Source organism: Leptosomus discolor, chromosome 5 (assembly GCF_034619465.1).
Source record: "Leptosomus discolor isolate bLepDis1 chromosome 5, bLepDis1.hap2, whole genome shotgun sequence".
Classification (NCBI taxonomy): Eukaryota; Metazoa; Chordata; class Aves; order Leptosomiformes; family Leptosomidae; genus Leptosomus; species Leptosomus discolor.
In genome coordinates this window covers 10,636,254-10,648,724 of record NC_141395.1, presented here as the reverse complement: position 1 = coordinate 10,648,724, position 12,471 = coordinate 10,636,254, and the positions used below count along the sequence as shown (strand labels likewise).

The 12,471-nt window shown below is 46.6% G+C and overlaps 1 protein-coding gene across 2 annotated transcripts; it reads right to left on the bottom strand.

The window, feature by feature from the left end:
* Positions 1-383: 383 nt before the first annotated feature.
* Positions 384-11,423, bottom strand: MARCO (macrophage receptor with collagenous structure). 2 transcript variants are annotated; one of them, XM_086465889.1, is made up of 15 exons: positions 11,248-11,423; positions 9,188-9,294; positions 8,575-8,805; positions 8,114-8,149; positions 6,836-6,880; positions 6,368-6,475; positions 4,930-5,037; positions 4,777-4,821; positions 4,112-4,210; positions 3,962-4,015; positions 2,868-2,912; positions 2,612-2,719; positions 1,357-1,398; positions 835-1,011; positions 384-514 (listed from the first exon to the last, which is right to left on the bottom strand). In XM_086465889.1, exons 1-15 carry the CDS (start codon positions 11,421-11,423, stop codon positions 384-386), a joined length of 1,512 nt encoding a protein of 503 aa, XP_086322015.1. The 2 variants fall into 2 exon arrangements, with proteins under 2 accessions (XP_086322015.1, XP_086322016.1); XM_086465890.1 differs by lacking the exon at positions 11,248-11,423 and adding an exon at positions 10,342-10,453 and having other exon boundaries at positions 9,188-9,289.
* Positions 11,424-12,471: the final 1,048 nt, after the last annotated feature.

Below are 12,471 nucleotides of genomic sequence, written 5' to 3'. Positions count from 1 at the left end.
CAGTAACTGCCCATTTCTGCATGCTGATCCTGTTCTTTCTTACTGCACTAAGCTAAAGTGGACCATCTCTTCTCCCTGTGGACTTAGAGGAGACACACCTGTGAGCTACTGCATATGACCTGATGTCAGGTAACTGGAAAAGCTGTGAACTGGCTCATGTTCCTGAGCTCCAGTTGTTTCATGACAGCTGGGATGTTTCAGGTTACCGTTGGGTCTTGCAACCATTATCAATTTATGGAAAATTCAACTTTCTCTGCCAATGTTTTTATGACCTGGTAAAGAGACTATAAGCACAGCGTGACAAAATTTGGTTTGTATAATGAAGAAGAGCCCCGTAGAGTGCAGAGGCAGGCGGCGGCTCCCAGAGCAGCCTCTGTGTCCCATCAAATGCACTCCACCCCAGCATCCTCCCCATGGGAGCAATTGTGCACACCCCAGTTGGACTTCCGACAGTCGAAAATTGAACGTTCGTTCCCGCTGCAATTCACGTCATCAAGCCAAATTTGTCCAGTGCCTTTGGAAGATGAATTAAACAAACAAACAAGCAAACAGATGTTGGACAAAAGAAAGAGGAAGACTAATATTTTTTTTCAAAGGGACCCTAGTGAATAGCAAGTGTGCGTTAGGCTGCACGGTTGGCTTGTTGGAAATCAAGCCTTTGGGTACTTAACAGGCAGCTCCCTCATCCCAAGGGGAAAGAGCTGCCCCTTTGAGGAGATCCTCTTTGCTCTCCTGCTGCTCATGTAGAGGACCTTGCTGTGGTGCTTTCTGGGTGTGTGTAACCTCCCATGCCAGGCCTGGGGAGGTGGAAGGCTAAGGCTGTTATGGACTCACCTGCTGTGGCTGTGAAAGCAGAGATTGCACGGCTGTATCCCAGCATTTGGCAGACCACAGTGGCATCTTCAATGCCCCAGTTATCGTCACATATTGTTCCCCAGGACCCTTGGTGAAAGATTTCCACACGGCCCTTCCTGCCCCCTTCCGCAATTCGTATAAATTCATTGAAGTTGCCTGACAGTTCAGAAGAGAGGAAAATAACTCTACTGGTCATGCAGGCATGAGGAAAAAAGCACATTGAAAGACAGAAGCAGTGACCACCCAAACTGGACGAATGTTCCCATCTCCACAGCTGTAGCCAGGGTGGGACCAGAAGTTACTAGTAGCTCAAATCAGAACAATTCAAGGCCCTCTCCTGTGTCTGGAGACACCAGGCTGCAGCTCAGTGCACGGACCCCTCGGTTCTAGTAGCTGTGCTGTGGATTAACCAATGTGAGCAGCTGCGGGGACACGTTGGTCCTGATGTCAGGTAGCTTCGATGCCAGAAGGCAAGTGAGAGAAGAAATAGAAGTCCAGTACCTGCTCCTTTTTCACCTTTACTCCCTTTGGCGCCTGGGGAACCTGTTCCAAATTAAAAAAGCAAATATTTGACAGCTGTTTCAGGGAAAATCCAGTTATTAACTTTTTCTGAATAATTGGGTGAGTCAGAGATAGGAGGGCTCTATCCCCTTGTGGCATTGCAAGAAAAGTAGGGTAACATACAGCAAAGTCTTACTAATGTGTGACCCAAGAAAAAGGCCACATGCAATATCCCATCCACTCACTTGTGGGAAATGTATCTTATTCCCACTGCTACCTGTAAAATGACATCTCTCTTAGCCTTTGGGCTCTACAGAAGCAGGTATCTCCCAAAGTACTTGCAGGAAAATCTGCATCATGGGGTTTGCTCTCCAGGTGCTGCCACAGGACAGCATAAAGCCACTCCCAACAGCCCTCCACATTTCTGTGTAGCATCCCAGTCTTGAGAGCAGGGATGTTTGAAAAAAACTGATGAGTTCTTCACCCAAAAGCTACCTCCACAAAGCACACATTTCAGTCTCCTCCTGGGGACCAGGAGATGAGATCCACATAGAGGGCAGTCCCTAACCTGAGGTCAACCCAATTACACTTTTCCCCTCCTCCAGAGGCAAAGCTCCAGAAAAGGAGTGCATGGAGGAGCTCCACCTAGGCTTTAGTTTATTTTATTTCTGAGGACTCTCATACTGTTCTGTGTGAACAATTAAAAGAAGCAGCATCGGGAGCACTGGTTACTTCCCATGGCATCTTGCAACTACTGTGGTTTTTGGTTTTTTTCTTACTATAGGTCTTATGGCTTTTGGAAGCATTGTGTGATTGGAAGGGAGGGGGTAAGGATGGAGAGTAGCTGTAGTGTTGGCCCTTTTGAACTACTTTTTTGTCCTAGTGAAGCATAAATGCCCCTGGTGTTTCCAAGTCTGTGTTCCTGACTGCCTTATTTACATGAGATTTATCTCAGCAGCATGATATGCTGCAAGATGTGTCTGTACAAAGCAAAGAGGAACATGGCTTGTTCCAGTTTTCTGTGAGATCAGGGATTTGGGAAAATCTAATGCATCTGTTTACCCACATGTCTTTTAGCACACCTCCCAAGGTGTAAATGTGACATTGCACATTCATTTTCTGGGAAGACTGATCTGCCTGTTGAGTTCCTCCAAATGAGCTCTGTAAACATGACCCAGAGCAGCTTGTCTGTGATGTGCAGTCCCAAACCCGAAGGCAGCATCACCTCCACAGACCCTGTGGCAAACAGCCTTACCAGATGATCCACGGTCTCCCTTGGCTCCTTTTATTCCTCGTTCTCCTTTTGGACCCTGACTGCCATAATCACCCTTGCTTCCTTTTTGACCAGTTAGGCCTGGGCTGCCTAGGTGGAAAGCAAGAAAGTCATTGGCTTTGTCCCTTCCCAAGGAAAGAATGTGACAAGCATTTCACTTTGAAGAAGAGAAGGAGAACATGGTATTTAAAGTGCTTTGCATCATCAGAATGAGTCATGCTCTCAAACAATGGTTTACCTGTCGGGCCCTGGTCTCCCTTTGTTCCTTTTTGCCCTGGAAGACCTAAGAACATCAGAACAAACAAACAAACAAAAATTTGTAAGACAGATATTTATACATTTATAAAAGCTTATGCAAACTAGTATTTAGGATGGATTTCAACATGTCTAGTTTAACTCTCTACACTATAAGCATCTATTTCTGAAGTGAGTGTCTTATTTCCCATTATACTCAGTGCAGGCCTCATCAATCAAGAAAACACAGGCAGCGGAAAATCGTCCTTCCTGAAGAACATCAACTTCTGGTCATGTATTTCATACCCTAAACTCCACTGATGGGATAGAGACCCTCCCTCCAGGTGGGTCTTCACTGACCATAGAGAGAGCCTAGACATGTAAACTGAGGAACATCAGACATATGCAAGTACAGAATATTAGGCCACATGACTCCCATCCCTATCATCCAGGTATCAAGGAATGCAGAAGGGTGCAGCACTCGGAGCTTTGTCACCTCCTGATGGAAACGAGAGGTTGCATGCACCGTATAAATTCAGGGTTAGAAAGGCTGATTCAAGAGAAATGTACTGGAACAGGTTTGTACTGCAGAATGTCACCCTATCTTTTGGGTGCCTAGGGCAGAGAGGTGGCTTTCTTCAGATGGAGGGTCAAAGAAAAAGCCTAAGTTATGTGCTCTAAGTTGGCCTCCAAAGGTACCTCTTCCTGCAATGCTACAGTGGAGGCCAGAACAGATGCTAGTGAATACCCTTCCCCATCAGATTTACAGCCAGTAAAATTTATCTTTAGCTCCAGGGTAGGGAGGTTGTTTGGTTCATCTTAAACTACTGCTTTGTTTATGTGTTTTCTATTTTTACAAAAATGCAGGCAACATCACCTCCTCATGCATGTTACAGATGGTTGAAAGAACCCCTCCAGTGAGTAGCTACACTCCCGGCAGTCTGGCAGAGGCCCAGGCCCACCACAGCATCCTGGGATGCGTTGGGGCTTCAAGAACAGGACTCAACAAATCTTCTCCTTGCTATTGCAGATCACTTTCACTGCAACAGGGTCTATGATGCATGTTGTTGACCCTAAACCTGTTTTATTCTCCTTTACCTGTTACTCCTCTGTCTCCCTTTTCACCTTTGAGTCCTTCAATGCCTGGTATTCCTAAAATTAAAAACATATCCGTAAGGGCCAAGCCATCCCACAAAACATCACACAAAGTAGGAGGTCAGTGAGTTACAGGTTTGAGTAGCACTATACCTGGAGTACCACTGGGCCCAGGGTCCCCTTTCTCCCCTTTCTGACCAGGTCTGCCGTCAAGACCAGGAACTCCCTCAGGTCCACGTTGTCCAGTTGCGCCTTGAGGTTGAGCAAAAGCAGCACATGTAAAATGCAACACAACACATGAAGGAGAAAAAAGAAACATAGCTCAATCACCAACCCCTGCACTCTGCAGACTGAGTTGACCCTATGAATGCAAAACATATGCTGTGTCTCTCTGAATTGCAGTCCTCCCCTGGCAGCACCAATCTTAGCAGTGCAGTGAGTGGTGGTCTGGAGTGTAGCGGTGTGTGGACCCAGGTCCTTGCAGACTGTCAGCCTTGAGAGGCACAAGCACTTTCCTAAAAGAGCAGCCGATTTCTGCCTTTGTGTGCGCACATGTGTCAGGAAGGAGGACATGGCCCTCCATGGTACAGTCCCCTTCTTACCCTCTCATTCTCCTGCACAGTGAATGTGGTCCAGATGGGGCAGCGGGGCTCTGCGGTGGGTTTGCACAATGTTGGCACAGTTTTTGCGTCTAATCATGGACTTCTCTTACCCATGCTGGCATCTAGCTTGGCTGCAGTTTTTCTTGTCATGAAGAAACATCTCAAAGAGATGGGTCTCATATTTCTAGAAGAAACTGTACCTTCTGTACTGCTTACCTGCCTCTCCTTTCTGCCCAGGATGTCCAGGTTCCCCTGTGCTACCTGTAACAAAATCCTAGAATCAGTGCTGAGGCTTAGCCAAATGCTTCAGCTAGGGCAGCCTTGCACGTGTGTGCTGACAGTGGGGTATGCTGTGTCCTCTGCACTTACCATTGAAACCCGGCAGTCCTGGGATTCCCTGCTGTCCCTGAGGACCCGTGGGTCCACGAGGCCCAGGGTCTCCCTTCCTGCCCATTTCACCTTTCTGTCCTCGGAGACCTATCAAATAGCACGGCACATGTGTATAAATTAAAAAAAAAAAAAAAACAAACAGATTAATTGTCTCTGCAGCCAGTGGTGTACCTCCGTCTAGCTGCACCAGTAGCAGAGTTTGGCCTTGAATTTGCATTTATCATTCAGTGTCATTCCCATGAAGCTGCAGGAGGACAGGGCTGGATGGCACCTCAAGTCTGTCCGAGCCACCTCTGGCTCTACCAGACTGTCTGGCCAGATGTTTGTCTGACCCGCTGCTAAAGATTTGCAGTGGTGCCATGACACCTCCCCAGTCTATTTCCTGAACTATCCCTATCACTAAAACGTTTTCTTCTCTAGTTAAATATCCCTTATTATAGTCTGAACTCTTCCCTTATTCTAATCACAGTGGAGATGGAGGGCAGCATATTCTGCTCCTGTGCTTCCAGGGAATTGCCACATCTCCCCTAGCCTTCTCTTCTGAACAGGTGATCACATGCTCCAAAAGAGCTGAATTACTTGGAAGTGCCTCATTTAAAGACTGACATCTCCTTCATCTTTCTGCTCCAGAACCATCCCAAAGTCCTTACCTTTTGGTACTTCTCCTACTTTCACTGTTCTTTTCTGTAGCAACTTTATGCTAGCGAGTGTACTGGAGTATATGGGATCTGATGGAAGATCTGAGGAAGCTCTAATCAAGCTGTCCAACTGTCCTTCCTGTTCTGCACCACATGCATCTTCTGCTTTCTTTTGCTATCCTGCTTTCAGCCTTTCCTCTCTGGGTGCAGTCCATGTGAGACCACCAGGAGATGTCCACTAATGCATGTTACATGCGAGAAACGTGGTGCATAACTCTTCTGCTTAAGGCGTATAAAAGTCAGGCTTATATAAGATATAAAGTTCTCAGAAATAGGTTTTACTAAAGTGAGGACTAACATCTACGTGCTTGTGCATATAAATTATATTGTACTCTTTTATAGCATGAAAATCCTTCTGCAAACATCGCTGCTTTAATCTGGGATAGGCTGATAATTGAATACCTGTGGCTTTCATTAGGCAAAGGTCGCTCTATAAAGAGACTTCCATGGTGCAGAGCCAACATTTTGCACGTCCCCTTTCCCCAGCCCTACTTCGGGACCTTTGCTGGAGCATGACACAAAATTAAACCCCTTCAGATCAGGTTGAGTGTCCTGTTCACCCAGCTCCTTCATTGACTGGCAAGGCACTCTCAGGGCTGCCTGGGTTTTTATGAACTATCTGGCCTATGAAGACTTCTCCTTGTGTTTTAAGTAGAATGAGTTTAAACAGGAATACATCAGAGAATCTTAAAAATGTTGAGATAGCGAAGAAGTCTTACCTGCAAGCCCCATCTCTCCTTTTTCTCCTCTCACTCCTGGTTCACCACTTGGGCCAGCAGGACCAGGATCTCCTTTGCTCCCCTTTGCACCCTGCAGTCCATGTAAGCCTGCAAGGACAACACCACTTTTCTGATGCTCCATCGTCTGTCCAGTGAATGCCAGCAGCAGACCACGCAGCCCAACTGCGGGCATGAGCCGAACTCTGCTTTCTGTGTACTTGAGAGTGGCGTGGTGGCAGTGGAGAACTGGCCCACCATGACTGGTGCACACTGACTTTTAAAATAAGAATTTTTCCTGCTAAGTTTTGCTTTTGTTCACATTAGTTTTACATAAGCTTATTTCCTTCAACTCAAATGACATTCCTACTGACTTACACCTTGACTGAGGACAAGATTGCCCATAAAATCATCCATAAAGTCACTTTATGTTCATCCGCAGAAGTAATTCAGGTGTCAGAAAAGCCTTACCTTGGATTCCTTGGTCTCCCTTTGTCCCCGGTGGTCCCTGTAGCCCTGAGATGTAAAATACATATATCAGCTGACACACATCATCTATTCACAGTAATGGCTGAGAAGAAGAGATGAATTTTTTAATCATCCTTTGTGCATGTGCCTTTGGTCACCACTGAGGCCAATCTTCAGCTGGCAGGGACCAGCACAAACGCTTGAGTATAGTCCATGGAGCTCGGCTGAGTGTGTGGCTGGGGAGGGGCCAGCTGTCCTCCAGCCAAACACAGCTCATGGGGACCTTTGGGGAGATCTTTCCTGAAAATGCACTGAACTATTGGGCTCTGATGTATAGTAATAGTGCTTGGCGGGAGGTGGTGTTTCTATGTTGTAAGTGCAGCCAGGAAGATATGAAAACATGATTTTTTTAAAATGTATTAATTTTTTTACCTCGGAAAAGCTTGTCAGTGTAGCCAAGAACTAGGGATGGATGAGATACAGACCTGACATAATAAGGGTTGCATCTTAGATCATCATCATAGAAACTCTGGTTTCTCTGGACATCACCTAGTCCAACCTCTGCTCAAAGTGCAGCCAACATTAGATCAGGACTTGCTGCAGCCTCACAGTCCAGAGACATTTCTCTCCTGCAGTGGGTGTAGTTCTACTCAAAAACCCCCATGTACCCAGGGCAGCAGCTTGTGCGTGGCTGTGCAGGGGAGCACCTGCACCCAGCTTATTCCTGAGTCTGTGTGGTGATTTCCGCAGGGACAGGGTGGGCAAGGTCCCCAAATCTGTCACTGTTTGTTACATGCACTGTTCAGCTGGGGCCCTATAGAGCAGGGATTGGGGAGGTCTCCTTGAGTTGTCCTGGAGTGAGTTGGACAGCAGGACTTGCTATGTTTGGGTCAGAAAGCCCAGCTATCTGCTGGTTGTGGGATGAACATAAACCCTCTCACTTGTCCTCTCTTGTCTCACGTGGAGATTTGGTACAGTTATTGCAGATAATGGCAGGTACAGCTCCTCCATCACCCCTGAGCTTTTCTGGCTGGGTATCAGTGAGGAGGCAGAGCCAAAATACTCCTAAGTGGTGGTCACTGACCTCTGTGGGAGCACTTGGTCAAGCCAAGGCTCCCGGGGGATCAGTCAAAAGGTGCAGCAGGTCTCCTCATGTCTGCACATGCAGTAGGATCTGGGTCTAGAGACTGAAATCCCAAACCCTCACTTCAGATGTCTTAGGGGAAAAAAAGAGAAAGAGGAAAAGAGGAAAAGTTGCTTACAGCTCATTTACCAACATACCTGGTGGACCAGGATCTCCTTTGCGTCCAGGAGGCCCTGAAATAAATATGTAATGGATATTTTTCATTAGTCAGCACTCAGTGAGGAACATATCACTATGGGGTTGAAAGGCTTGAGGTCTGGGCTGAAGACACCACCCTTTTGGTGGGCACCCAGAGCCCAAGTCTACAGGTTACGGGAGGGGAGAGCAGCCCGGAGCTGCGTGTACGGCTGCAGCAGGATCGTGGGGGGGGGGCTGCACAGGGCTGTTCTCCATCTTCTCTAGGTGTCTAGCTCCCCAACCAGGGTGTCTGGAGCCAGTGTCCAACCCTGGGCACTGGGGCATCACTAACTGACAGGAAGACCAAATCTTGCCCTAGTTATTTGTTCATCTGAACTAGGTTTTTGTCCCAGCTTTGCCAGTGGTGCAGAGGAACCAGCTCTCCTCACTGTACAGCCAGCACAGAGAAATGGAGCCATACCTGCAACCAGGGTGATGTTGTTCATCATCATCATCAGGTTTGCATTGCTGCTTTTAATTATGGTGATTTCCTCTTCTAAGCTTCTCCTCCAGTTTTCTTCATGTCCCATGTTCTTCTCTGTAGAGTTTCTCTCCCAAAGCAGCCTGTCGGCAAAGGAGGTTTGCAGAATCTCTTCTGTATAGGAAGTATTTTGTTCTCGAAATTTCAATATCTCTGTCTGCATCTTAAACACTGAGGAAACAAAAGGCCCATGCAGTGAATATTCCTGCCCGATCCATCTGGGAAATGCCTGTTCAGCAGAGCAGCTCCTCGGCACCCGTGAAGGACATCTGGGGTTAAACATCACCACTGTTTGACCAAGGCAGGTGGTTTTCATGGTCCTTGCTGCAACAGGGAGTGCAGCCAGCAGTGCTTTTGCGAATGCAAAGCATATACATGGGGTGGGGAAATGGTTTCCTGCAGCAGCTGCTTTGACTTGTTGTGTGCAGAGGGGCATCTGTGCTCCCTCAGAGGCTTCCTCTCTGCATGCTCATTACCGCTGGCCCATGCCCCAGGACCGCACCCAGAAAAGCTGTCTTTTAATGCCAAGCCTGCAGTAAGGTTGCAGTGTTACCTTTGTATGCCAGCAGCCCCTGGCCAGCCGTCAGCAGCAGCAGATAGATGCCAAGGGCTGTATGAGCACAGCACATGGATGGCTTTCTTTGGCTTCGAGGCTCTAAAAACCAACAGAAGTAGGGTAGACATCCTCTCACATCTCTCCTACTACAAACTCTACTCACTTCCAGCCATTTCAGGTTTGGCCACAATAAACTAGCAGTGCTTTCCAGCGATGGGGAACAGCAAGGGCCCTCTGCGAGACTGCCAGGTCCTGCAGCCAAGACAGGCTGCCTTCCTCTCACCCAGGCTTTGCACTGTCTTTCCCTTAGGCAACTTAACCAGCTCACTTCCATCAAGACTTAACCCAGTCTATAACAGTATGAATGTGGTGGTTCTCCCCTTTCTGCACCAATAAACTCCCTGTTCCCATTGCTTTTAGTTGTCCCAGGCCACCATTCAAAGAGGGTTGCTCAAAGCACATGCCCTCTCCATCTAGAGCGCCACATACATGCAATTCCAACAGTGATGCATGTATGCATTGAAACAAATGAAAAATCAATAACAAACTGACCTGCAGAACAAATGAAAACAAGTCGTAACATTTAAAACAAATCGTCACCAATAAGTATAAAAGAAATAAACTGCTTTGTCAAATTTTGGCCTTTAGGGAGAAAAAAGTATTTCAGAAGCATTAATAGCTACTTCAGACATTCAGTAAGTTACCCTTAATTGAGTTTTTTCAAAGTAATATAATCAAGAATTTAAAGTTTGGTTTTAAAAATGTACAATGATTTAATTAGTTTTACAATAGAATGGTTTAGTCAGCAATGAAGTATTTATATTCAGCTAAAAATTCATAAACTTACTTTTTTTATTGGATCTGGTGATTTCAGTATCTTAACTATTAAGACATGAAAGTTTTACTCAGTGAAATTAGGAATTTTCTAGAACAAGAGAAGATCTAATTTTTTCTGATGCTCAATATCAGCTTTTGGCTAGAAAGGACATTTTCATATACTTCTCTTTTTAAATGACAGTTAATTTACTAGCAAAATCACTGTAAAAAGCATTTAATATGCAGTATAAATACAATATTTCATTTTTATGTGCTGCTTTCTTCGTAGACCAGATAAAATCCATATCAATCCATTTAATAAAAAGAAACCTTACCACTTATCTGAAAGGTTGTGGTAGCAGCTGAGGCAAACCCAGTCTTGTCTGAAATATTGAAAGTCACATCGTTCGAATTTCCATCTTCCCTGTATCTGTCTTTAATTTTCATGACAAATTTCTTGTGGCTAACCTAAACCCTTGTCAGATTATGGACAATAAAGAACGTAAGGGACTTCCTATCTGCCTCCTGATTTGATATGCTTTCTGATACACTTTTCCTATCTGCTCAGGTTTTATAGATTTGTGAGAACTCTGACGTGGTAATTTGAACAGTTCCTCAAAAAATCCCACAGCTGGTCTTGTGTGCTCACTTGAGGACACTGTGTCCACAGAGCCTAGGGCAGGATCCTGCAAGAAGTTCAACCTTGAGTTATTCAACTTCTTTGCACTTTAGCAGAGTTGGGCACAATGTGGCCTTTTTTGCTCCTAACACAAGTAAACCTCCTCATGTAGCCAAGAAGATCCCAGGTTCAACGTTAGCTTGGAGATCCATCCCCTGGGTGGGGAGGTGAAGCACTGCGTGGCAGTGAAAAACACATTAACTTGCACCAAGATGACAACCTAGTGATGGTGCCTGACTGAAGTGCAAGCAGGGAAAGGATCAGGAGGAGTTGTAAAGACAAGCAAAGGATGGTGGGATGAGGGATGCTGAAACCCAAATGGGTTTGGGATATAACGGAGAAGAGACAATTGCAGCCTCCTTGCTGAGGCTCTCCCCAGCCCCTGCTTCCTCCCTGTCTCATCTTCCATACCCGCAGATACAATTTCTACCACTTCACCACTTCTTTGCTCACATCCTGTAAAGCTCACCCCTGCAGACCTCTCTGTGGCGTTTAGTGTTTTGGCATCTCCGTTTGTGCCAGGGTTGATTTTGATTTTGCAAAGCGAAGTGACTCATCCAAGCTTGCAGGCGAGAGACGTCGGTAGGCACTGGGCAGAGCCCTTCTCGCCCATGCTGCCACCACCACGTGCTGCCCTCTCTGAGGTGCAGGGCAGTCCTCATCACATGGTCTTTTCCTGGGCTGTGGGTCCGTGCTCGTCTGCGGGGCTGCTGGGTCCTCGCCGCCTTGCGTGGCCATGGAAGAAAGCGAGGTGGAAGCTTCAGGTAGACGTGAGCTGGAAATCTACGCCCTGACAGCCCAGTGCAGAATGAAGCCCTCTGTTCTGCAGCTGACATATAGATCTCTTAAAGGCTTAAAAAAAAAAAAAATGTGGGGATTTCTAAATCCACTTCTGTGTTCTCCTTTCAAATTGTTTGTGCAGCTGTGATCTTGTTTGGCACCAGCAGGGAGGCAGAGAAATCCTCCCTTATCATATATTCTGCTACACACTGTTTAGGAATTGGGATCATTTACTTTGCTGTGAAGGGCTCAGATACCCCCTTGAATTAGGGTGGTTTGAGAGGTTATCACTGTTCAGCTAAGCCGTAGTGACTACCTGTGCATCCTCTCCCTTCGTAAAAATGCCTCCCTGCTGGGGTAAGGGCTCATATCCAGCCCATTTCTTACGGTTTGGGTGGTTAAGCTGATCACTCTGTGCAAGCCTGGAGCCTTCTACTCTTGCTGGGCCAGGTGATGAGCCAGGCATGGCTACATTTCTGTTTCCAAGTGGCTGTTTATAGGGATGGATGTGATTCAGGTGCACAGAGAGCGGATTTACAGCAGAGAGGCTTTTAACAACACTTCCAGGAGAATCCGTTTTGCTTCTAAAGTATTGAAAAGAAACTGACAGCTGTAGATTTCAAAAGCCCCTCTAAGAGGCAAAAAGTGCAATGAGAACTTCTCCGGGGAAGGAGGCGGTATGTTTTCCCATCTCTCATTGTCATACAGTGGCCATGCCATTCTTGATGGCCCAGGTGCCATGGGTGCAAAAGCAGGGGTACGCACCCTTGATTTGACAGCCCTGATATGCCCTGCTTCAAGGTTCAAAGCCCAGTTCTCCACTTAGCTATTTTGTGAAGGTCAATAGCAAAGTCATCATCTCACCCAACTTTGCTCACCAGCTGCGGTTGCCTACCCAGCTGGTCGAAATTAATTCTCCCCTTATTTCTAGTTGATGTAGCCCCATGCAGCTCCATGTGCTGCCACATTCCCATCAGTCAGGTGAGCATCTGGCTGCCTGGGAGAG